The 19,951-nt window shown below is 41.8% G+C and overlaps 1 protein-coding gene across 2 annotated transcripts; it reads right to left on the minus strand.

Annotated features, from left to right (window-relative positions):
- Nucleotides 1–454: 454 nt before the first annotated feature.
- glyr1 (glyoxylate reductase 1 homolog (Arabidopsis)) lies at nt 455–18,989 on the minus strand. Of its 2 annotated transcripts, XM_083978082.1 has the most exons (16): nt 18,851–18,989; nt 17,554–17,590; nt 17,366–17,445; nt 17,128–17,266; nt 14,921–15,031; nt 13,427–13,510; nt 11,674–11,727; nt 10,457–10,507; nt 9,488–9,561; nt 8,693–8,792; nt 7,451–7,561; nt 7,253–7,354; nt 5,827–5,989; nt 4,227–4,406; nt 3,721–3,845; nt 455–2,658 (listed from the first exon to the last, which is right to left on the minus strand). In XM_083978082.1, exons 1-16 carry the CDS (start codon nt 18,886–18,888, stop codon nt 2,584–2,586), a joined length of 1,524 nt encoding a protein of 507 aa, XP_083834208.1. In that variant the 5' UTR covers nt 18,889–18,989; the 3' UTR covers nt 455–2,583. The 2 variants fall into 2 exon arrangements, with proteins under 2 accessions (XP_083834208.1, XP_083834209.1); XM_083978083.1 differs by lacking the exon at nt 13,427–13,510.
- Nucleotides 18,990–19,951: the final 962 nt, after the last annotated feature.

Below are 19,951 nucleotides of genomic sequence, written 5' to 3' on the forward strand. Positions count from 1 at the left end.
CTCCATCCTAAATGGCCCCTACAAAACATTTGCATGATATGCATTGTGAACTCAGGAAAACCCATTAAAGGAATAGTTCACCAAAAAATGAAATTCATTAGTGATTCACCCTCACGCTGATGAATACTCCTAAGTAGTTTTTTTATTCCTCAAAGTGCATCTGGAGACCCGGGAGGCCGGTTCGTAGTCCAAGGAAAACGTTTTACCTATATGAGAGTAATAGGGGCCGACACAAAAACGCCCATAAAACTACACAAAAAACATTTAATATTCCGCCACACTGCTCGTCCACTGCAATCCAAGTGTCCTGAAGGGATATAGTCCAGAGTTTACTCACACGGACGTGACCGGACCTCAATGACATCAGTTCGGGTAAACTCTGGACTATATCCCTTCAGGACACTTGGATTGCAGTGGACAAGCAGTGTGGAGGTACATTAAATGTTTTTTGTGTAGTTTTATGGACGTTTTTGTGTCTGGGTCCTATTTTTCTCATATAAAGTTTTAATTGGACTACGAACCGGCCTCGCGGGTCTCTAGATGCACTTTGAGGAATAAAAAACTACTCCGTATTCATTAGCATGAGGGTGAGTCACTAATGACTGAATTTCATTTTTTGGTGAACTATTCCTTTAAAGCAGACCGGTGGATAATCACACATGATCCAGAACATGTGGTTCCAGCGTGACTCAACTTTACTGTCATGATTTTTCTGTGTCTGAGTCACTGAGATCCACAGAACTGAGACCTTCGGAGGCGTTAACACCATCCTGCCAGACCAGATTAGACTCATGATGCGCAGTATGGCATCAACAAGAGTGTTAAAAATGTGATCAAATATATTAAATAAATACTTTTCACTTTTCAGCAACATATAATATTTTAAATCAATTCAAATCACGACTGGGTGAACATCTGAATGACCTTGACCTGACCTCTGGTAGCTTTGCACTGACCTGGGCCAGTGTTGTGTGTGTGGGGCTGAGGATGTACCTGGTGTCTTCTCACCACTAACAACCAAAACCTGCTTCTTTAAGTTTGGATTTTAATTGTGTGTTTTATACAAGGGTCTAAACTTGGCTTCAAAACTCTGCCACAAGTTTTTAGAACTGACCAGAAAAAAAAATAAAACATGACACTGGGGCATAAATATGAATTACAGTTAAAATGCAACTCAAACAGTGGATTCATCTAGTTGCAGGTTAATATATTAAAAAAAGAAAAAACACAGTAGAAATGAGAACTCTTCCAAATAAAAGAATGAGGGGGTTTTTAAATGTGGAAATCTCAAGTCTTGATGAGAAACATCATTTGTTACTGCATTTTAAGGCCTCAACACATCTGTTGCTCTGTCCTTAACCTGTTCAAGAAAGATCATTAACACCAACGTAAAAGCATCATCATCATCGTCATAATCATCATCATCATCATCGTCATCGCCAAATACAGAAACGAGCCATGAACAAACTGCACCAAGAAGACCCTGGAAAGAAACATAAATAAATACATCTATCATCGAAGGACGAGGGGTTACAATATTAAGGCAATGCAGTTGCATGTTCTTGGTGTTTTCTCTCATGGAATTCTGGACATTTAAGATATCTAAGAAAAGCAAATATCACACTCAATTAAATAAACTCTTCATTTGAACATCAACAAAAAAAATCTTGCGGATTTTTTGCATTCACAAAACCTGACAGCAATTCATAGTCACGTGCCGAGCTGCTGAGAGCAGCACTGGCTGTGACATCCTCACAGACACCACGCTTTACTTTCTACTCTTCTTTTGACTTGTCAGAAACTGCAGCAGTGCAGAGCTGTAACCTCGTCTGGAGACCTTGTGCCTGGGACGCGGTGCCTGTGTTTTTGCCTGCATGACAGCCACCGCTCTGATCTGAGTCCACACCGCCAGAATGTCTGCTGCTGCCGCCACCAGTAATTGACCGTCCAATTCTTCTTTGTTCTAAACCTTTACTGACCTCATTCACAGCAGAAGACAGAGTGTTTGTGGGAAAAATACTAAAATACTGCTCTCCATTGGATCTCTGCTGTCTGCACATGCTGTTCCTAAAACGGTTCAGAAAATAATACTGTGTCCTTTCTATGTCTGTGACATGCAGCCTTGACGCCGACACCATAATGAAACATGTCACTTTTATGCAATGTTACTTGTATGGTGTCAATATGACAATATGTAAATCAAGAGGTCTTTTTCCTGTCTGTCTGCGCTGGTTCACATCATGCATGAAGAATACTAGAGATGTGGGTTCTGCAGATGTGGATCTCACAGGTTGTGAGGTGTTCAAATGGACAGCAGGACGAGCTGTGACTGTCATGCACATGAAACACAGGCAGCGTGTCAGGGCCCTCACAGCATACATTTCCCCGGTGAAGTCAGTACAATGGTCAAGGTTGTTGCCTCTAAAAAAGGAAATGCATCCTGCAACGTGTGGGAAAGTAACAGCTGGCGCTGCAGACAAATAAAGTAAAACAACTAGAATTTTAAAATAAAAACCAGTAAATGAGGGAGAAATAAGAATGGATTAAAGACTGTGTGGTCCAGAAGATAGGTCACACCCCTGTCTAGTGAATGTAGGCTCTGTAGACTGCAGAAATATCATTGTCTGACTGGTCCAGTGCCTTAGCCCTCTTGTAAACCTGCACAGGGACAGACAAAAGAAAACAAGTTTCAGTTGTACTATAGATTCTTGCTTCTCTCCTTTGGTTAATTCAGCATCTGTTCATATTTTGGTAAAAAGGAGAAATATACTTGTTGGATTTGATGATCCAGTCTTTAGCTGGCCGTACCACTGCCAAGTAACCTTATAGTAATGGCTCCTGTGATGAGTTTCCTCTAATGCTTTAGTTGATACTGCTATTTATCCTCAAGTATTTTTTCTCCACAGGGTGAGCCAGAGGAGCAGTGATGAGGTCATTTAAATGGTTTTTATAATAATAGTCACATTTTCTGTGATGGTGGTGCTACAACATTTTAAAATCAGACTGTCAACAATTTAATGGAATCAACAAATCCAGTCTTTGAAAAAAAACAAAAAACACAGAAGTGTGGCTTGTGTCCTTTCCTCTTCTACTTCATAGCCAACACTTGAGGGTGAGAAGTGTTCAGCATTTTACACTCTAATTTCTGAATGTTTTGAATGAATCCTCTGGGTGCTTATAGGGCGCCGTCTTGTCTTTATCTCATCTTAACAGATGTGATAATAATTCTACTGAAGCTAAATGTTGCTAGATTACATAACATACAAAAGGGGAATTGCCGTTTTTTACAATCTGGACCTTATTTCTAGCATAAAACACGATCATTTACTCACCCAGATAACTTTGGTGTCATTACAAGTTGTTCCGATGAAATTAGCTCCAGCCGAGAGCCGTGTATATCCATATAATGTGAGTCTACAGGGCAGCGGAATGCAGCCTCTAAATAACACATTATCTGCCGCGAAACTCGTTCATTTCACCAATATTTTGTTATGATACGCTAGTGCTATTCCCCTCCGAGTCCGGGGTTAGCTGTTATCAACATCCAGGGTCTGTAGGTTGACCTACTAACCTCCAGATTGTAAAAAAAAAAAACGGCAATTCCCCTTTAATTAGTATATTAATATGTGTCTCATTTGCATTGATCCTAGTGGTTGTACAGCATCAGCTGGCTTCAGTGTACACCAGAAAACATGAAGAAATAAAAACACACAGTGGTACCTCATTGGCAGCTGCAGCCATTGGGGTTGGATGGTTGGCCATGTCGCCCATGGAGATGGCTAGCCTCAGATCCTTCTGAATATGTTTCAAATAGTAGTCTGGCTTAAAGTTGCCCTGCAAAATATCTAGAAGAAAAGAGAAGGAAGGTTTCATCAGTGCACATTCACAAAATGTTGTCCATTATCTTCAGGCTGGGGTTGTAGGGGATGTAAACAGCCTAAGCAGCGGAACTTCAATCTGCTCCCATTCATCGCTGCCGTGGCGATGCGGGGACAGACACAACTACCGCAAAACAGGAGCAATTAAATTGAAAATCTTCAGATTCTTTCTTTTAGACCTAAAATGTTAGAAAAATACAGCCCTGAGTTGAATTTGCCCGGAATTGTCCTTTAACTCCCGACTCAACACTGAATTATGCAGTTGAAAATGTACGGACAGATTCTATTTGAAAGAATGAAGTGTAACCATCATGTAAGGTGTAGGTCATTCATGGACAAATGACTTACTTTGGCATTTCTGGTCCACAAAGGTGCTGGCCATCTGGCCCTGACAGAGGATGTCCAAGAAGGTCTGCTGTGATTGGCCAGTGGCCTGGGCCAGGGTCAGCCCCTCTGCAATGGTGGCCATGAAGCTGCCCTGCACCATGTTGAGGATCAGCATCATCCTTGCTGCATTCCCTGCTTCACCTAATAACACACAAACACACATTTTTATACAAACAGAGAACAACAACGATGCAACAGTCTGCCTAACAAGCCAGACGTTGTAACGACATGAACAACTTTACAACAAACTAAACAAATGAAAAGCCAGAAACCAGAGGTGAGAGAGTTGGATCTGATATCAAGGACACAAGTTGTTGTGTCTCAACTCATCATTCACTCTGGTCACACACAAACCTGAAATTTTTTCTTAGAACCAGGATGCTTTGTCCTTGTTGATGATACATTTCTTAAAGGGATAGTTCAACATTTTGGCAAATTGGCCCATTACCATAATCGCTGCAGTCATAGCAGTAGGTTCGTTACCTTTATTTGTCGGTGCAAGCTATTTTTTAGAACAGCCGAGCGGAGCGGCGAGCTGCTCAGAGCTACGTGGGATTTCTTGGTTTCCCTCATCAAACTCATCAAATACGCAATACAAAAACTCCAAAACGCTCTGGTGGACAAGTTGAGACCTGCACATTCACCACGCTATGAGATAATAATGGAACGTTACGAGACAGAATTTTTTTCGAGGTAAATACAGAGACTGTTTGCTGAAAAACTGCCCCTGAAGGCAACGCGCATCAGCGGTTTTGCATGAATTTACCTCTAAAACAACTCTGTTCTGTTCTTATCTCATAGCGTGGTGAATGTGCAGGTCACAACTTGTCCACAACAGCGTTTTGGAGTTGTTGGATTGTGTATTTGAGTTTGATGAGGGAAACCAAGAAATCCCATTAGCCACTGTAGTGTAGCTCTGAGCAGGTAACGGCTCTGCTCCGCCGTTCTAAAAATAGCTTGCACTGACAATTAAAGGTAACGAACCTACTGCTATGACTATAGGGATTGTGGCAATGGGCTATCCCTTTAAAGCTATCATCAATGCATCAATTTATCCTCTTAGAATCATGATCTAGATTCAAACCTCAAAATGTCATTTCTAAATGGCAAGGGAAGTTTATTTGTACAGCCCATTTTTACAAACATGACCCAGGCAAATAACAATGTGGCAGTACACTATGTGATACAGAGCAGAGGGGAACAGCAGGAAGGAAAATAAACCCAGTGAATGACAACATGAGAAGTTGTACAAGGACAAATGACAAATTATCACAAAGGTCATGTAAAACAAAAGGCTGATGTTGATGGTTTTGATTTTCCACTGTTTAAACACTTAACTTTATGAAGCACAAAAACAGGGGCCTTTCATTTGTGTTGTCCAAAACCAGCTCTACATCACACTGTATCTGATGAATGCATGTATTTATTAGAAATGTGTATTATGAGGGAGAAATCTCAGTGATTCTCGTGTGATCAAGAGTAATGTAGCCCCATCAGCAATGAAGCCTGATGGACATGGACTGTTAGATTTGTGCTACTCCTATAATGAGATTCTACATACCCAGGAAGAAGGAGGTCTTGCCCATGGCCTGGAAGCAGCTGCTGCAGTCCTCGTAGACGGTCCTGTCTCCAGCTGCCAGGATGACCAGCATTCCATCGTTGGAGAGCTGCTGGCTTCCTGCCACAGGAGCCTCCAGGAAGCGGCCGCCCCGCGACGTGATCACCTGGCAATTCAATAAACAATTTACAACATTAATACTATTATAACATTGTCTCAAGAATAGTTCAAGAGTTAAATCAGAGTTTATTGACATAGCTTTTACTGTTTCCAGAAAATGCATCGCATTAACCTGGAAGTCACATTCCTCCCTCTCTATATCGAAATGGATCAGAAATGATGAGAAGATCACATACACTCCTGAACAAAATCTTAAGACCGAGGGGAAAAATTACAATTACATTTTGCCCTGGTGGATCATAACCAGGTTGCAAGTTGTGCTTCAAAGTGCAAAAAGAAGAAACTGGAGCAAGAGGCAGTTGGCAATTTATTGAAAACTGCATTTTAACTCAAACAGGCTGCTCATCAGCCGATCAAAAGTTTAAGCCCTTCTCTCACAGATGCCGTCTTCTGGTTATTGGGCTGCAGTCAGCATCAGTAAGGGCCTTAATTTGGGTCCATCCTGTTTGTTCCCCTGATCTAAATCCCATTGAGAATGTTTGGGGATGAAAGGCAAGGGAGGTTTCCAGACCATGGATGCGCTTCGTGAAGCCATCTTCACCGCATGGAGCAATGTTCCCAGCAGCCTCCTGCAAACACTTGCATCAAGCATGCCTGAACACATTTTTGAAGTGATCAACAAGAATGGTGGGGTTACTCACTACTGATTCCTTTATTGGCACTTTTAATTCTGTTTTTGTTTTTTGGGGGCTTTGGTCTTAAAACTTTTGATCAGCTGATGAGCAGCCTGTTTGAGTTAAAATGCAGTTTTCAATAAATTACCAACTCTTTGTTTTTTGTCTCTTGCTCCAGTTTCTTCTTTTTGCACTTTGAAGCACAACTCACAACCTGGTTATGATCCACCAGTGCAAAATGTGAATTCTTGTAATTTTTCCCCTCGGTCTTAAGATTTTGTTCAGGATTGTATGTCATGCGAAATAGATATGACACCTTTTTAAAGATCTGGCAACCTTTTATTGAGTATATAGAAACATTATCCCTAACACTGTCTGTAAGGCTGTGTCACAATGTAATACATTTCTCTCTTTTTTTTTGTATTTATTTTATTTTCTTAAATTATTTTATTTTCTTCTCATTATTATTATTATTTATTTGTTTGTCTTTATTATTTGTACTACTTTGCCTGTGGGAATGAGTTGTACTGTTTTTGCATAACTGAAAACTTCAAAATAAAATATATTTAAAAAAAAAAAAAAAAAAGAGAGAGAGAACCGTTCAAGAGTAGTGTGTGTGTGTACAGTGCGCATACCTGTGAGAGTTCTGTGATGGTCTCTGGGTCGACAGTTGACATCTCGATGTAGCATTTGCCTGGCCTGATTCCCTGCAGCACTCCGCTGGGTCCCAGCACCACCTGACACATAGACATGAAGGAGTTTTTACCTGTGAACCTCTGATTAACACTTGAGCAGGAGGTCGTTTACTGTAGATGGGACAGTGTGATACTCACATCCCTGGCAGCCTTTGGGTCCGAGACACAGGAAAAGGTGATGTCACACATGGAAGCCACTTCTGCAGGAGTGCGGCCTAACCTGGCCCCCTCCTGGATGAACAGGTCACACTGGAACACAGAAGTTGATATTAGTTGATCTGTAAGACGTTAGAAATTCTGGATTGCCAAAATCCAAGTTTATTTAGCAAATAGCCTCGTTCTTTTTGCCTTTGTTATTTCATTGCAACATCATTACCACCAAATGTTAGTAGTAGATCACAGGAAACATGTGATACACTAAGCCCCTGCATGGACGCTACACATACCAGCTCTCTGTAGCAGCAGAGGTCACAGACTCTAGAGACAGGCTTCAACAGTCAGATTAGTGCTGATTACACTTCAGCCTACTCTAGATGCCCAAACACCTGCCACCTGTGTTGGAGCTGGTCTTTCCCTGTTTGCAGTCGGCCTTTCATTCCCTATTTTCCGAGCCAATCCACAGCATGCCGTCTGATTACAAGGCCTGAAAAAAGCCACATGGCCGGCTGTGATTTAAAATAAGCGGTGCCACCAGTCATTACATGTTGACAATGTGTAGTGAACTGTAAAAGTGGACTAAGGCGGTTAACGTAATGTGAATGTACGAATGTTGACTGGGGCTTGTGGTCTATGATAGGGTTTTTTATGGGCTCAAAGGTCTAGTTTTCTTTGTTTAGAACACACAGGGCCACTCCCTGTGTTACGGCAAGATAAGTGCAGACAGGCATGGTACTATTTTATTTCTCTTGGTGGTTTTTATTTCTGTTGTTGTTGTAGTACAGCACCTTGTAACTTGTTTTTGAAAGGTGCTATATAAATAAAGTTATTATTAACACTACACCCTTCTTAGGGTTTCGTGCACAACATACAAAGAAGCCATACAATTTTTTTTTGATTTTTTTTTTTGTATTTATAGTTGGATACTTTCCTGTTGCTTTATATTGTCCTGTTACAACTCGTTTTGCTTTTTTAGTCGTTTTGGTTTGTTTTGTGTTTGTTTCTGTTTTTCTGTCTTTCTGCCCTCCCTTATGTTTGTGATGTTGATGGGTTGTATGTTACTGCCACCTGATTATTTGTCATGTTTTCTTAAAATGAAAAAAAAAAGAAAGAAAATAAAAATAAAAAACGTAACATATGAATTGACATTTGAAGCAGAGGTTGCTGTAGTTAGGTGTGTTGTCAGTTACTTGTTTGATAGTGACCGTGTGTTGCATTACATACCTTTTCTGCTGTGCGATTCCACACTGTGACAACATGACCCATTTTCAGCAGGTTAGAAACAATACCACTACCCATCAGCCCCAGACCCAGGAAGCCTATCCTGGAAGACAAAGTCAACGGAGAACAAACAGATCAAAACATGAGCAAACACACAATGAATTGAAAAAAATACATAATTAATATACACACAAGGGATGTCACGATTACTTGTTTTCACAATTAATTGATCGTAAAGATTCCTAAATACCGTCACTTTCCGAAAAAGATTATGTTGGAACCGTATCGGCAGATATGCACCAAAGTAAAGGTAAATGCACAGATACTGGTCCATTTACCTAACGTAACACTGAATTGGTAGGAATTTAAATGTTAGAGTGTCATTTGTATTGTAAAAAAAATGATTAAAATAAACTTAAACATTTGCGTCTACGCACAGCTCTTCCAATGAAATCATGTTTTATCCATTTGAGACAGTAAACATTAAACTGCATTGAGCCTCATCAGACCATAACAGTGGATGTCAGTAGAGCACTTGGTCCTATATTGCAGCCCAGGACACATTTACTTTCACATCCTCAAAATAATGAGGCCAGATTTTGATATTCGTGATGTGAGGATCTGACAAACTAAAGTGTTAATGTGCTCTTCCTAATAAAGTACTCAGTGAAACTCTGCGGAGCTCATGAATCAGTAATAACAGTCTACTCTACTGTATGATATTTATGATCCAGTAAAATGTCCACAGTCGGTGTGATGATGATGTTCAACGCTGCTGTAGTGAGGATGTCTTAATACCTTTTATCTGTGGGTGTGATGCTGCCATTGATGGCTGTGCTGTCTGCTGCCTGGATAGATGTTGACCCTGTGTCCTGCACAAGCAAAAACAAAGTCGACATCATCATCAAGGAAACAAAAAGTCATACCCAGATTGGCAACATACATCACGTGAGGAACAAAAAATGCTTCGAAAATGTGATTAAACTCTACACTACTACTACAGATCATGCAAAAAAGATTTATTTGTATTCATGTAAAACAATTTAAGTCTGGACATTTTGACCAGTTACTTCTCTAATACCCCTTTCCCACTGGCCAAAAAACCTGTTTAAACCCGCTAACAATCGGCTTTTGGTGGCAGTGGGAAAGGCGCACCGAGCCGCGTCAAACGACTCGGCAAGCGACGCGGGTTAAAATCGCCTTTAATCGGCTCGGCTCCGAACGGCTTGCAGTGGGAACGCCAGACCCGCGTCAACCCGCTAATTTACGTGATGACACTGAACGTTACGTGACGCTACGTCATCGCGCCGGTCGCGTCTCATATCACGTACCAAAACAAAGCTCTGCTCCGCTCTGCTCCGCTCTGCTCTCATCCGAGACTGGGATCAAAACATCAGAGAACACTGACCAAAAACGATAGAAAAAAAGAAAAGAAAAGAAGCGACAGTCTGTTTAACTGACGTGTTGTGCCGCGGACGTCCGTCATCCGGCCGCAGCAGACTCTCTGTCCTCCGCGGTCCTGGTGCTCCAGGTCAGCCAGCCAGAGAGTCTGCCTCGGCGGACGGACACTCCGCGGCGGGCGGCTGTGGCATGACTGTGTGTGTCTCTTGCACCGCGGATGAGAGCGGGGCGACTGGTTTATGCTCTGTCTGATCCCTCAGCGGGGGGTCAGACTCGGCTCATTTTGGTCAATGGGAAAGGGGCCAAATGCCGATTGGCCAAATGCCGAATTTTAGTGGGAAAACGGTGTACAGTCAGTTACTTTACCTCTTCAACGATCTTCAAGCGCTTGCTAATGGGCTCCATTGATGAAGCAGGCTGTGGACAGAGAGGAAACATCAAGAGACAATAAACTCAACGTACTCAGCACATGTAGCGGTGGAACGGTTCACTAAATCCTCGGCCCAGTTTGTTGTACGGTTATGATTTTCAGTTGGTTCAGTATATACCTTGTGTTTCCCTATTTTTTTGGAATCATCATCATATATCTGTTTATTTTAAAGGACAATTCCGTGCAAATTCAACTCGGGGCTGTATTTTCCTAACATTTTAGGTCTAAAAGAAGGAATCTGAAGATTTTCAGTTTAATTGCTCCTGTTTTGCGGCAGTTGTGTCTGTCCCCGCATCGCCACAGCAGCGATGAATGGAGCAGATTGACACAGACAGCGTCAGGTGGCTACTCAAACATGCACCGAGAAGTTTGTTTACTTCAAGCAAGCCGACATGTTTGTAAAACTAGATTTAATTCAAAGTCTCACGCGAGACCCAAGTTGACGCGCTCGGTGTGTTCACGTGCAGTCGGAAGCTCCCGTTTGTGTCATAAACACAGGAATATCAACTCTTGACTTGCTTGAAGTAAACAAACTTCTCGGTGCATGTTTGAGTCGCCATCTGACGCTGCCTGTGGAAAAAAACTGCGGCTTTGAGGGATGTAAACAGCCTAAGCAGCAGAACTTCAATCCGCTCCATTCATCGCTGCCGTGGCGATGCGGGGACGGACACAACTACCACAAAACAGGAGCAATTAAACTGAAAATCTTCAGATTCCTTCTTTTAGACCTAAAATGTTAGGAAAATACAGCCCCGAGTTGAATTTGCCCGGAGTTGTCCTTTAAGTGAAGATGGTAACGCTTCTGCTACTTTGAAACGCATTAGAATGTGAATGGCATTGAATCACATTGTGATTGTTATCACATTAAAACATCACAGGAACTAACACACAGACAGCACAGCAGTGTGTGACCAGCGAACCTTTTTTTTCCCCACAAACTCTTCCATCCCTAATAACATCAGAGTCTCAGTGTCTTCAGTAAAACTTAATTTTGAGATCCCAAGTGTTTAGGAAACCTTAACATGTTGTGATTTGTGCCTTGAGTATTTAAAACTACATATTATACAACAGATCAAACCTGAACCAAGCAGACACGTGACAGACAACAGAACACTGAGAAGAACAGATGTGTGCAGCAGTGCTTCTTCATTACCTTCTCAGACTGGCTGAGTAGGAAGTGGTGGAAATGTGGGTCATCCTTCACAGGCTGCAACAGAAGAAGAGTTCAGTGGGACAGTGCTCTTCTTGGAGATGGTGGATGTGTTAACAAGACAGAAAACTAAATGCAGAAACCCTTTAACATTTTGGACTGCACAGTGCCGACACATCAGAGCTCCCATCTTGATCCACAACCCTCTACAAGTTCAGGTCACTAATTGAAGGTTGTGCCCTGAACTGTTGAGAGGTTAAAGGAGAATTCCGGTCATTTTTGACCCATAAATCATTGTCCTGATGGTCACCCAGTGTTGGGGGGAGCAAAAATCACGACTAAAATTGATGCAGGCAAACCAGAGTTACACCATGGCTAGACGGCGCTAGGGATAGCGACAACGCTAACACATGGGGGTAACCCCAACACTGGGTGACCATCAGGACAACGATTTAGGGGTCAAAAATGACCGGAATTCTCCTTTAATCAAACCAACGAGGAGCCTGTGTGTGTTCGAACAGCTGTACAATTCATCCATAGAACGACAGTTTGCTTTTCAACAGAAACCAGAGGTGCACCGACTGACACGGCTGCTGTGTGCTGTATAGTGTGAATTGAATGTCTGGTCTTTTTATATTCATTTCTACCAGCAGCACACTCATCACTGTTGGCCGTCTGGCACAAAACCTGTCTTCACAGTGTGCAGTTATCAGGTGAGAAGAGTGAAAACAAGTCATATTTTGGGAAACAAAACCAATGTGAGTGGGCCGAGGGCAAGTCTTCTGAAACCAGACAGCACTGATTCTAACACTTCGGGTACAGTGCACTTCTATCAAATGATTAGTAAGACCCACAAAGCCCGTCACTGTCTGCTCCTTCCTATGTGAGTGGAAACTTGGTACAACTCCAAAATACATGAAATCATAGATCAATTTTCTCCTTGAAACCCAGATTAAATAAACTGGATTCAGATTTTTAAGCAGCAAAATATGAGCATAATATTCTGCAGTGCCGAAGATGGAGGACGGCTGTGTTTTTGCATAATGATAACTGAAATAAGGAAATGTGCCTTCTCTGTTTACATGTGAACAGCCCATGAAAATGGGTGAGGGGCAGGAAGGAGGAAGAGTATCAACCAATTTCATTCAAAGAAATATACTATTTTTAGACTTCCTGATTATGTAAAATTTGGGCCCACAGCACATTATTTCATTAGTTTTTGGAGCTGTACAACTGCTGCACTTTAACTACAGCAGCAATCTCTCTTGTAAAAAAAAAAAAAAGGTTTCCACTGACATAAAAGGACCAGTTAATGACTCATCTCTCATCTTGCAGTGTAAAGTTTATCTGCACACACACACAAACACAAGCTCTGGTGAGCACACCGCGGTTTGTAAGCGTTTGATTCACGAGTGGTCAACAACCCTGGTCCTCGGGAGCAGGCTTGCTAATGGAAAGCAGGAAGCTAACACATTGCACATTTCTGGGTCAACTCAGCTGAAGCCTCGGGCCTCCTTTTGGGCTCCACGTACAGAGTTAGTGACCATCTCAAGAGAACAAGGCAAACACAGTTTCAGGAGTCGACAGTGAGCACCAAACAGGTCAGAAGGGAAAGGTCTGCAGTTGGTGGTGATTAAAGCCAAAGGTTAAGGTTCAGGTAGAAAAACAGCAAGGCAAGGCAGGCTTGGTGGGAGAGGAGGTGGGAGATGGGGAGTGGGAGTGGGAGTGGGGTGGGGGGTGGGGGGGGGTCACCTACACTGCTTTCCCATTTGAATCCTGAGCCAGGTCCAGCACCCAGCCTCTCAATAATGGATGGCTCGGGGTCAGAGTCAGTTAAGTCCTTAAGGAGGAGAGAGACACACATTCACCTTCTAAATCAAAGGGTGAACTTGCAGACGTCCATGTCATGGGAGACGTTTCTCTGTCGCTGATGGAGGAGCCGTCCACTGAGTAGAGGTACAAGTCTAAAACCTGGACAACACCTACCTGATCTGAATGGATACCCATCAACAGAGATGCCAGAGAACCCCTCTTTTATCATGGTACTGATATCATGTGACTGTTATTCTGACTAGGGATGGGCATTTCCAGTAATTTTAAGAGTAGAGACTGGAGTTTTGCATTTATGCCCCGGCTGCCTTGGAGGAGAATTTTTTTCCCCCAGTCATTAGCAGTGCTTATTTATTAGTCCACACTACATTTTGGTGCCTACGCTCCTCTCTGCCTCGCATCATCTCAGGAAATAACTGGGAAGGTTTCAGAATATTTGTAAACTGAAAGCCTGTTTTCTAACAGACTTGATGACACCTGTCGTCTCCATCCTGACGGTTTACCCCGAGGGAACCACCACAGATTCTTGTAAAAGGTTTGAACGTTCGAGGCTCAATCCAAAAATGCTTTTAAACAGCAAAAAATCATGTTGCTTGATCCAAAACTGTTTTACACCACGGAAAAGCCGAACTATGGCATGATTATGTAGTTTGATCCGACGCTAGACTGCGCTCTAACATGCCGTTTTTTTAATCCTAGGTTAACCGGGTAATAATTCATAACCGATTAGCAGATTGCCTACTCAGGTACTCGAGCACTCGGGTAACCGTGCACATCCCTCATTCTGACAATATGAGCTCCACAGCTTCAGGTGGACCTGTTCACTTAAAGGCAGCATTAAAACAAGGGGGAGCCGAGTAAAATCAAAAAATCAATTTGACAGCTTTATGCATATCAGCAAAAACTTCATTAATATTTGCCTTTTTTTATTTGTTCATGTCAACTGTCCTGGTCAGTGGGGATAAAGTAGCTCCTGTTGTTATGAGGATCGGAACATTAGCTGCCCATCACCATGTTGAGCCCCCTTTGTCAACATTGACTCCAGCTCTTGGGTTAAATACACGGTCTATTAACCTTTTGAGGAAAACCTTTTTTTTTAATTTGCATGGCCTATTTCTAATGTTTGTGCATCAGACTCATGAACGAATCGTGTGCATGTTTGACCTCCTAGTTAAAAGATGTGAACAGTCACAGCCTCAGTCAAATGCCTGGGTGTTATGACGTTGACCCTCCTTGCAGACAGTGAGGATCTAGCTTGATGCATTGAGGTCAGAAGCTTGAAGATCAAAAATCTAAACATCAGCAAAGGGTTGGGGTCATCATCTCTTCACTCCTGTCAACTTTTCTGTCACTTTTAAATACTGAACATTGAGTTAAGATGTATTAAAGTAATGTTTTGACTTGGCGCTGACCGACTGACCTTCTCAGAGGGATCCTTCAGCGCACTGAGATCTTCATCATCCTCCTCCAGGATTTTCAGCGGCTTGTTTGGCGTCTTCTTTCCTTTTGATTCTCCTTTGCCATCCGAGTTCTGTCAAAAGAAAACACACACTACCATTGCTTGGTGCAGCCATTTTATGCAAGTTTATTTGTATAGGCTGTTTTTACAAACAGTTTGTGTCAAAGGGCTTTACACAGCATCATGACAACATCCTCTGCCCTTAGACCCTCACATCCCCAAACTCCCAGGAAAAAACAGGAGAAAGCTCAGGGTGAGAGACAGAGGAGGGATCCCTCACCCAGGACGGACAGACATATAATAGATGTTGTATAGGCAAGACAATTACAGTACAGACAATTTTAAACATCACGAGAGCAGTTAGATACTTTTCTGAAGTCAACATGACTGAAAAAAAGAGGGAGCCGCTTCCCACAGTCCTAAATCCACTGCTTCTGGTGGACAGGAAACCTGCACAGAGTTCATGTGTCCAGCTAAATCAACTGCAGCATCTCTGCTAACAAGACTTGAGCCAACCTGCTGGGTTGCAAGAGGAGACCTTGTTTCTGGTGCACTTCAATGAGTGGATGTGCAGGCACCGTTCATTGTTGGATGACCAAGAATTCAGTTAAAAGGTACTACAAATAAGGCATGTGATGGTTGGCTTAGTTTTTGTGTACCAAGTGTGAGACCCCCATCACACAGCAACATCAGCTGGTCTGATTCCCCCTGCCATTGCTCTACACGACCATCCATGATACAGCCTGGCACACCAGAAATACACAAGTATAATAGATGGCTCCTACATGTATGTTTACTGTGAGATCCAGAGATTTTCCACAATGGAGGTCAAGAAGAGCAGACTTACTGGGAAGAGTCAAATCAATAAGTACCATATTTTCCGGACTATATGTTGCACCGGAGTAGTAGTTGCATGTGTCAAAAATTACATAATGAATAGGAAAAAAACATATATAAGTCGCACCGGTCTATAAGTCAAATTTATTTTACTATTTTACTTTTATTCATTTTATTTTACTTCCAGGACTTGTTGTTCTTCTTTATGCTGATGATAGTTCTAAATGACACTGGCTGAATGTTTGGGGTTGTTGTGAATAAATTTGGGTCCAATCAGACGCCTCACTGATGGTATTGCATGATGGATAAGCATTCTGACTTAACGGCATTTTTTCAAGCCTGCCTAAAACTTTTTCACAGTACTGTATCTATATAAGTCGCTTCTAAATATAGGTCGCATGGCCAGCCAAACTACTAAAAAAGCACAATTTATAGTCCAGTAAATACGGTAGATTAATCAGTTTCTGGGGAGGCCAATAGAACTGCAAAAATTAATGAATGAATAGATCAAAATTAAGTGGTTACTTTTTTTGCAACATTAGTCTTGCATTGCAGCTTTCTCTACCATCACACATTATCAACATCTATGATGTGAAAACACTTTGCCTAAGACATTCACCTCGCTCCTGATAATAGTTTAAATTAATTTAAATCCGCTTTTAGAGAGAGGGCTCCATCGCTTTCTATCGGATTAGAGGGATCTACAACAGACTGTCTGAAGGAATGCTTTGAAAAAGAACACAGCACTCCTCTAAAATTCCAGTATTTCAATCGCTTACTTGTCCAGCAAGCTTACAAGAGAGCTGTGGTCACAGTTCAATCAAGCTGAACTTTGAATTTTTTGACAGCCGCACGTTGTGATGAACACAACCATGTGGCCAACAGAAGCAAGGCTGTTACCCAAGGCTGTTTCTTCTTCTTCTTCTAGCAAGGCTAGTAGTACTAGCACTTGTTTCTTAGCACTGGAAAGATAGTGATCTAAAAATAGAATACACACTGCTTCGTTGTGACATATCCTGCTAGAAGTTTGGAAACTCTGTCTGTGTTCACTCTTTCCTTTGCGAGGCGAGTGCCAGTCAAGCCAGTGCACTGGAAACACTATAATGATCGAAAAGACCTTGTTGTCTTTTGCTAGCAGCTGTTGTTCAGTTAGTCTGTATTCTAATGCCACAACTGCCTTTGCTGTTCCTAATTCATAGTATTTTCTGCAACTAATCAATGGCACAAATTACAGACAACACAGAAGACAATGAGAAGAAACACAAACTCATTAGAACAAGATCCATTAGGATTGAGGAGCTGGATCAACCACTAGAAGATGACCCTCTTACCTGTTCTTTTCCCTTTGCTTTCTTTAGGAAGTCCTCCACCGCATCAACTGCCTGCTGGAAGCGCTTCCCTTTGTTTATCTTGATCATCTCTTCCTTGTGAGCATGGTAGGGCTTCAGCTGTTCTACTTTGATCCAGGCACTGGACAAACACACATAAACCCAATATATTACACTTATATATTCGCTGGTGAAGCATTGTGCAGTCAGTCAGATCAGAAACCTTACACTGCAAACTTACTGGTCTTCAGTTCCAAAGAATTTCACAAAGTGGCATTTCTTGCCCCTGGGCTTTTTCAGGTCCTTTGGGGGGCTTACTACCTGTAACGTTTAAAAAAAAAAATGTGTTGGTGCAATATTTGCATCAGATTTGTCACACAAACGGAAGTATATATTTGAACCATCTATTGATATGTCTTTACTCCTTACCTTTCCTGGCCATGGTGGGTAACGACCAAGCTTCCCCCTGAAATAGGAACGATAGGTTAACACTTGTGTTATGTCTTGTGCTGATAAAGCTACACATTTGGAACCAAATGCATCCATATAACTAAGTACTGAAAATAATCTGCTCTACAAAGTTGCAATCAATGTTTTGTTGTGGATACAGCATCCTGTGCAGCTGGGATTGGCACCTTTAGCATAACACAATGGAGATATAGCCTAGTGTTAGCTGTGAGAGGCTGTTTTGAAACTGTATTTAAATTACCGTATTATTATCCCCTGGTGTTGACTGAGTTCTACTTGATCTAATTTTCATGTTACTGATATTTGCTGATATGTCCTCATACATTAGCCTAACACTTCCTGTTGCCACATTACCAGACTATCAGAGGCCTCTGGTTGAAGAGTATCAGCCACTTCTACTGTTGTGTACTATTTAGCAGTTACCATTTGTCAGTATGGAGACGGACATGCTTAAAAACACGATACTCAAAGCAGCAGGCGTCTACAGGATGTTACAGGAAACTGCTCGGCAAAGTGACTGAAATTGGTTAGTTTATCGAAACGAATGTGCCATTGCACATTTTTGTTTTCCTAATGTACATAGAACCCTGCCCCACTTTCACTCTGGGATATTTTGTCATGATAATGATGGCACCGACATTAAACTAATGCTACGAAACAACTACAGACGACGAATTTGACGTTACAGTCGGCATAAATAAGCCGCACGTGCGAGTTAAATTGGCCCAAACTAAAAAATTAAAAAATAAAAACCATGGAAGTAACGTTAAACGAGGACAAACGCGAAAAAAGAGCGGCCACAGTTAACACGGAAGCCGAGCAGATACAGAGCCACATACAGTAGAAATCCGCTTAAGCTACAGTGCTAGCAAAGCTCGTCACAACCACTACATGTCACAATATTAGAAAAAGTATTCCGCTAAAGCTTCACGGATAAACCCGTCGTCGTGAATAACAGAAACTTATATCTAACAACAAATGTGTGCCCGAAAAAACTATGTTATATGAAGTCTAAACCTTTCCTGTAGCTTGTCCGCTAGCTAACAGCTAACGACAGCTGTTGGCTGAGTCAGCTTGGTTAGCAATTTGTTTGGGTTGACCATCAACTAACCTAGTACGCCAACACTTCACTTATTCCCCTGTGGTCAACACCGGCGAGAAACGTTAGCGTTAGGCAAGTAATACGACACAACTCCACGTAATGTAAGTTCATGTGGCGGCTGTGAAGGCGTGTAACGGTGTTTAAAGGTTATCTCACCACACTAGGTCCCCGATCCTTAGATGCACCGTCGCCATCTTACAACTTAATAAAACGTCGCACTGAATGAGGGGAAAGACAACACACACCCACTAATCACATGAGGAGGAACCCCTCCTCCCTATGTAATATCCGCTACTCTGAGAGAGCTCTCTGCTCTGTTTGATGCTGACAGTTAGTTTGTCTTTAATGCATACAAAATATTCATTCAGCACAGCGTTATAGCCTACAAAAATGAACAGAGAAAGCAATAACACACGTAGTGACGTCAAATTTGTACAAACAAATGTGTTTATAGTATGTCGTCATGATATGAGAGAGACACAATTTATAGGCCAGCTTTGACTTGCTTTAATTTTAAAGTCAAGTCAAAAAAAGTGTCTTCTCCATTTAAGTCAAATATCTAGAATAGTAGCTATAGGCACATTTCTTGTGTCTTTATTGAACAGTCATTCACATTAGCAGATCTAGTGGAAATGTAACACTTTATAATAGCCTACTGAATTCATCATTTATAACACATGAATAGACTCATTAGTATGTTTATAAACACAGTTAAAATGTTTTACTCATCATTGATAAGCACTACAAAAACTACATACTAATGAGTAGCCTATTCATGCGTTATAATGAAGAAGTAGCCTATTTATTCATGCTTAACAAATGGTTAGCCTAATAGTGTGTTTACTTATTATTAAACAGTCAGTGAACCTTTGGTAATAACTTGTGCCTCCCGTGAAAGCAGCTCCTCCTGTAGCTGATCAGAGCTCAGTGCTCAGTGTTTGGATCATTCCTCCTCACAGAGCTGATCAGCTCAGACACATTCTCAGGATGTCTGGTGTGAGTGGCTCTCTGAGCTCAGTCCACAGCTTCTCTCCTGGATTTAGGTCTGTGCTCTGACTGGCCCTCTCCAGAAGGCAGATTTACTTTGATGTCTATGGGTCACTGACCTTCACAGAATTAAACTGATTGTCTCCTATAATGCAGAGCATTCCAGGTCTGACCCAGATCATGGTGTCTGAGTCCCACAATCCATTTTTTTTTTTTTAGAACCATAAGTTGTTGTAGGTGTTTTTTGTCTGGTTCAATAGATCATCTGGA

The sequence above is a fragment of the Trachurus trachurus genome (genome assembly GCF_905171665.1).
Source record: "Trachurus trachurus genome assembly, chromosome: 8".
NCBI classification, from domain to species: Eukaryota; Metazoa; Chordata; class Actinopteri; order Carangiformes; family Carangidae; genus Trachurus; species Trachurus trachurus.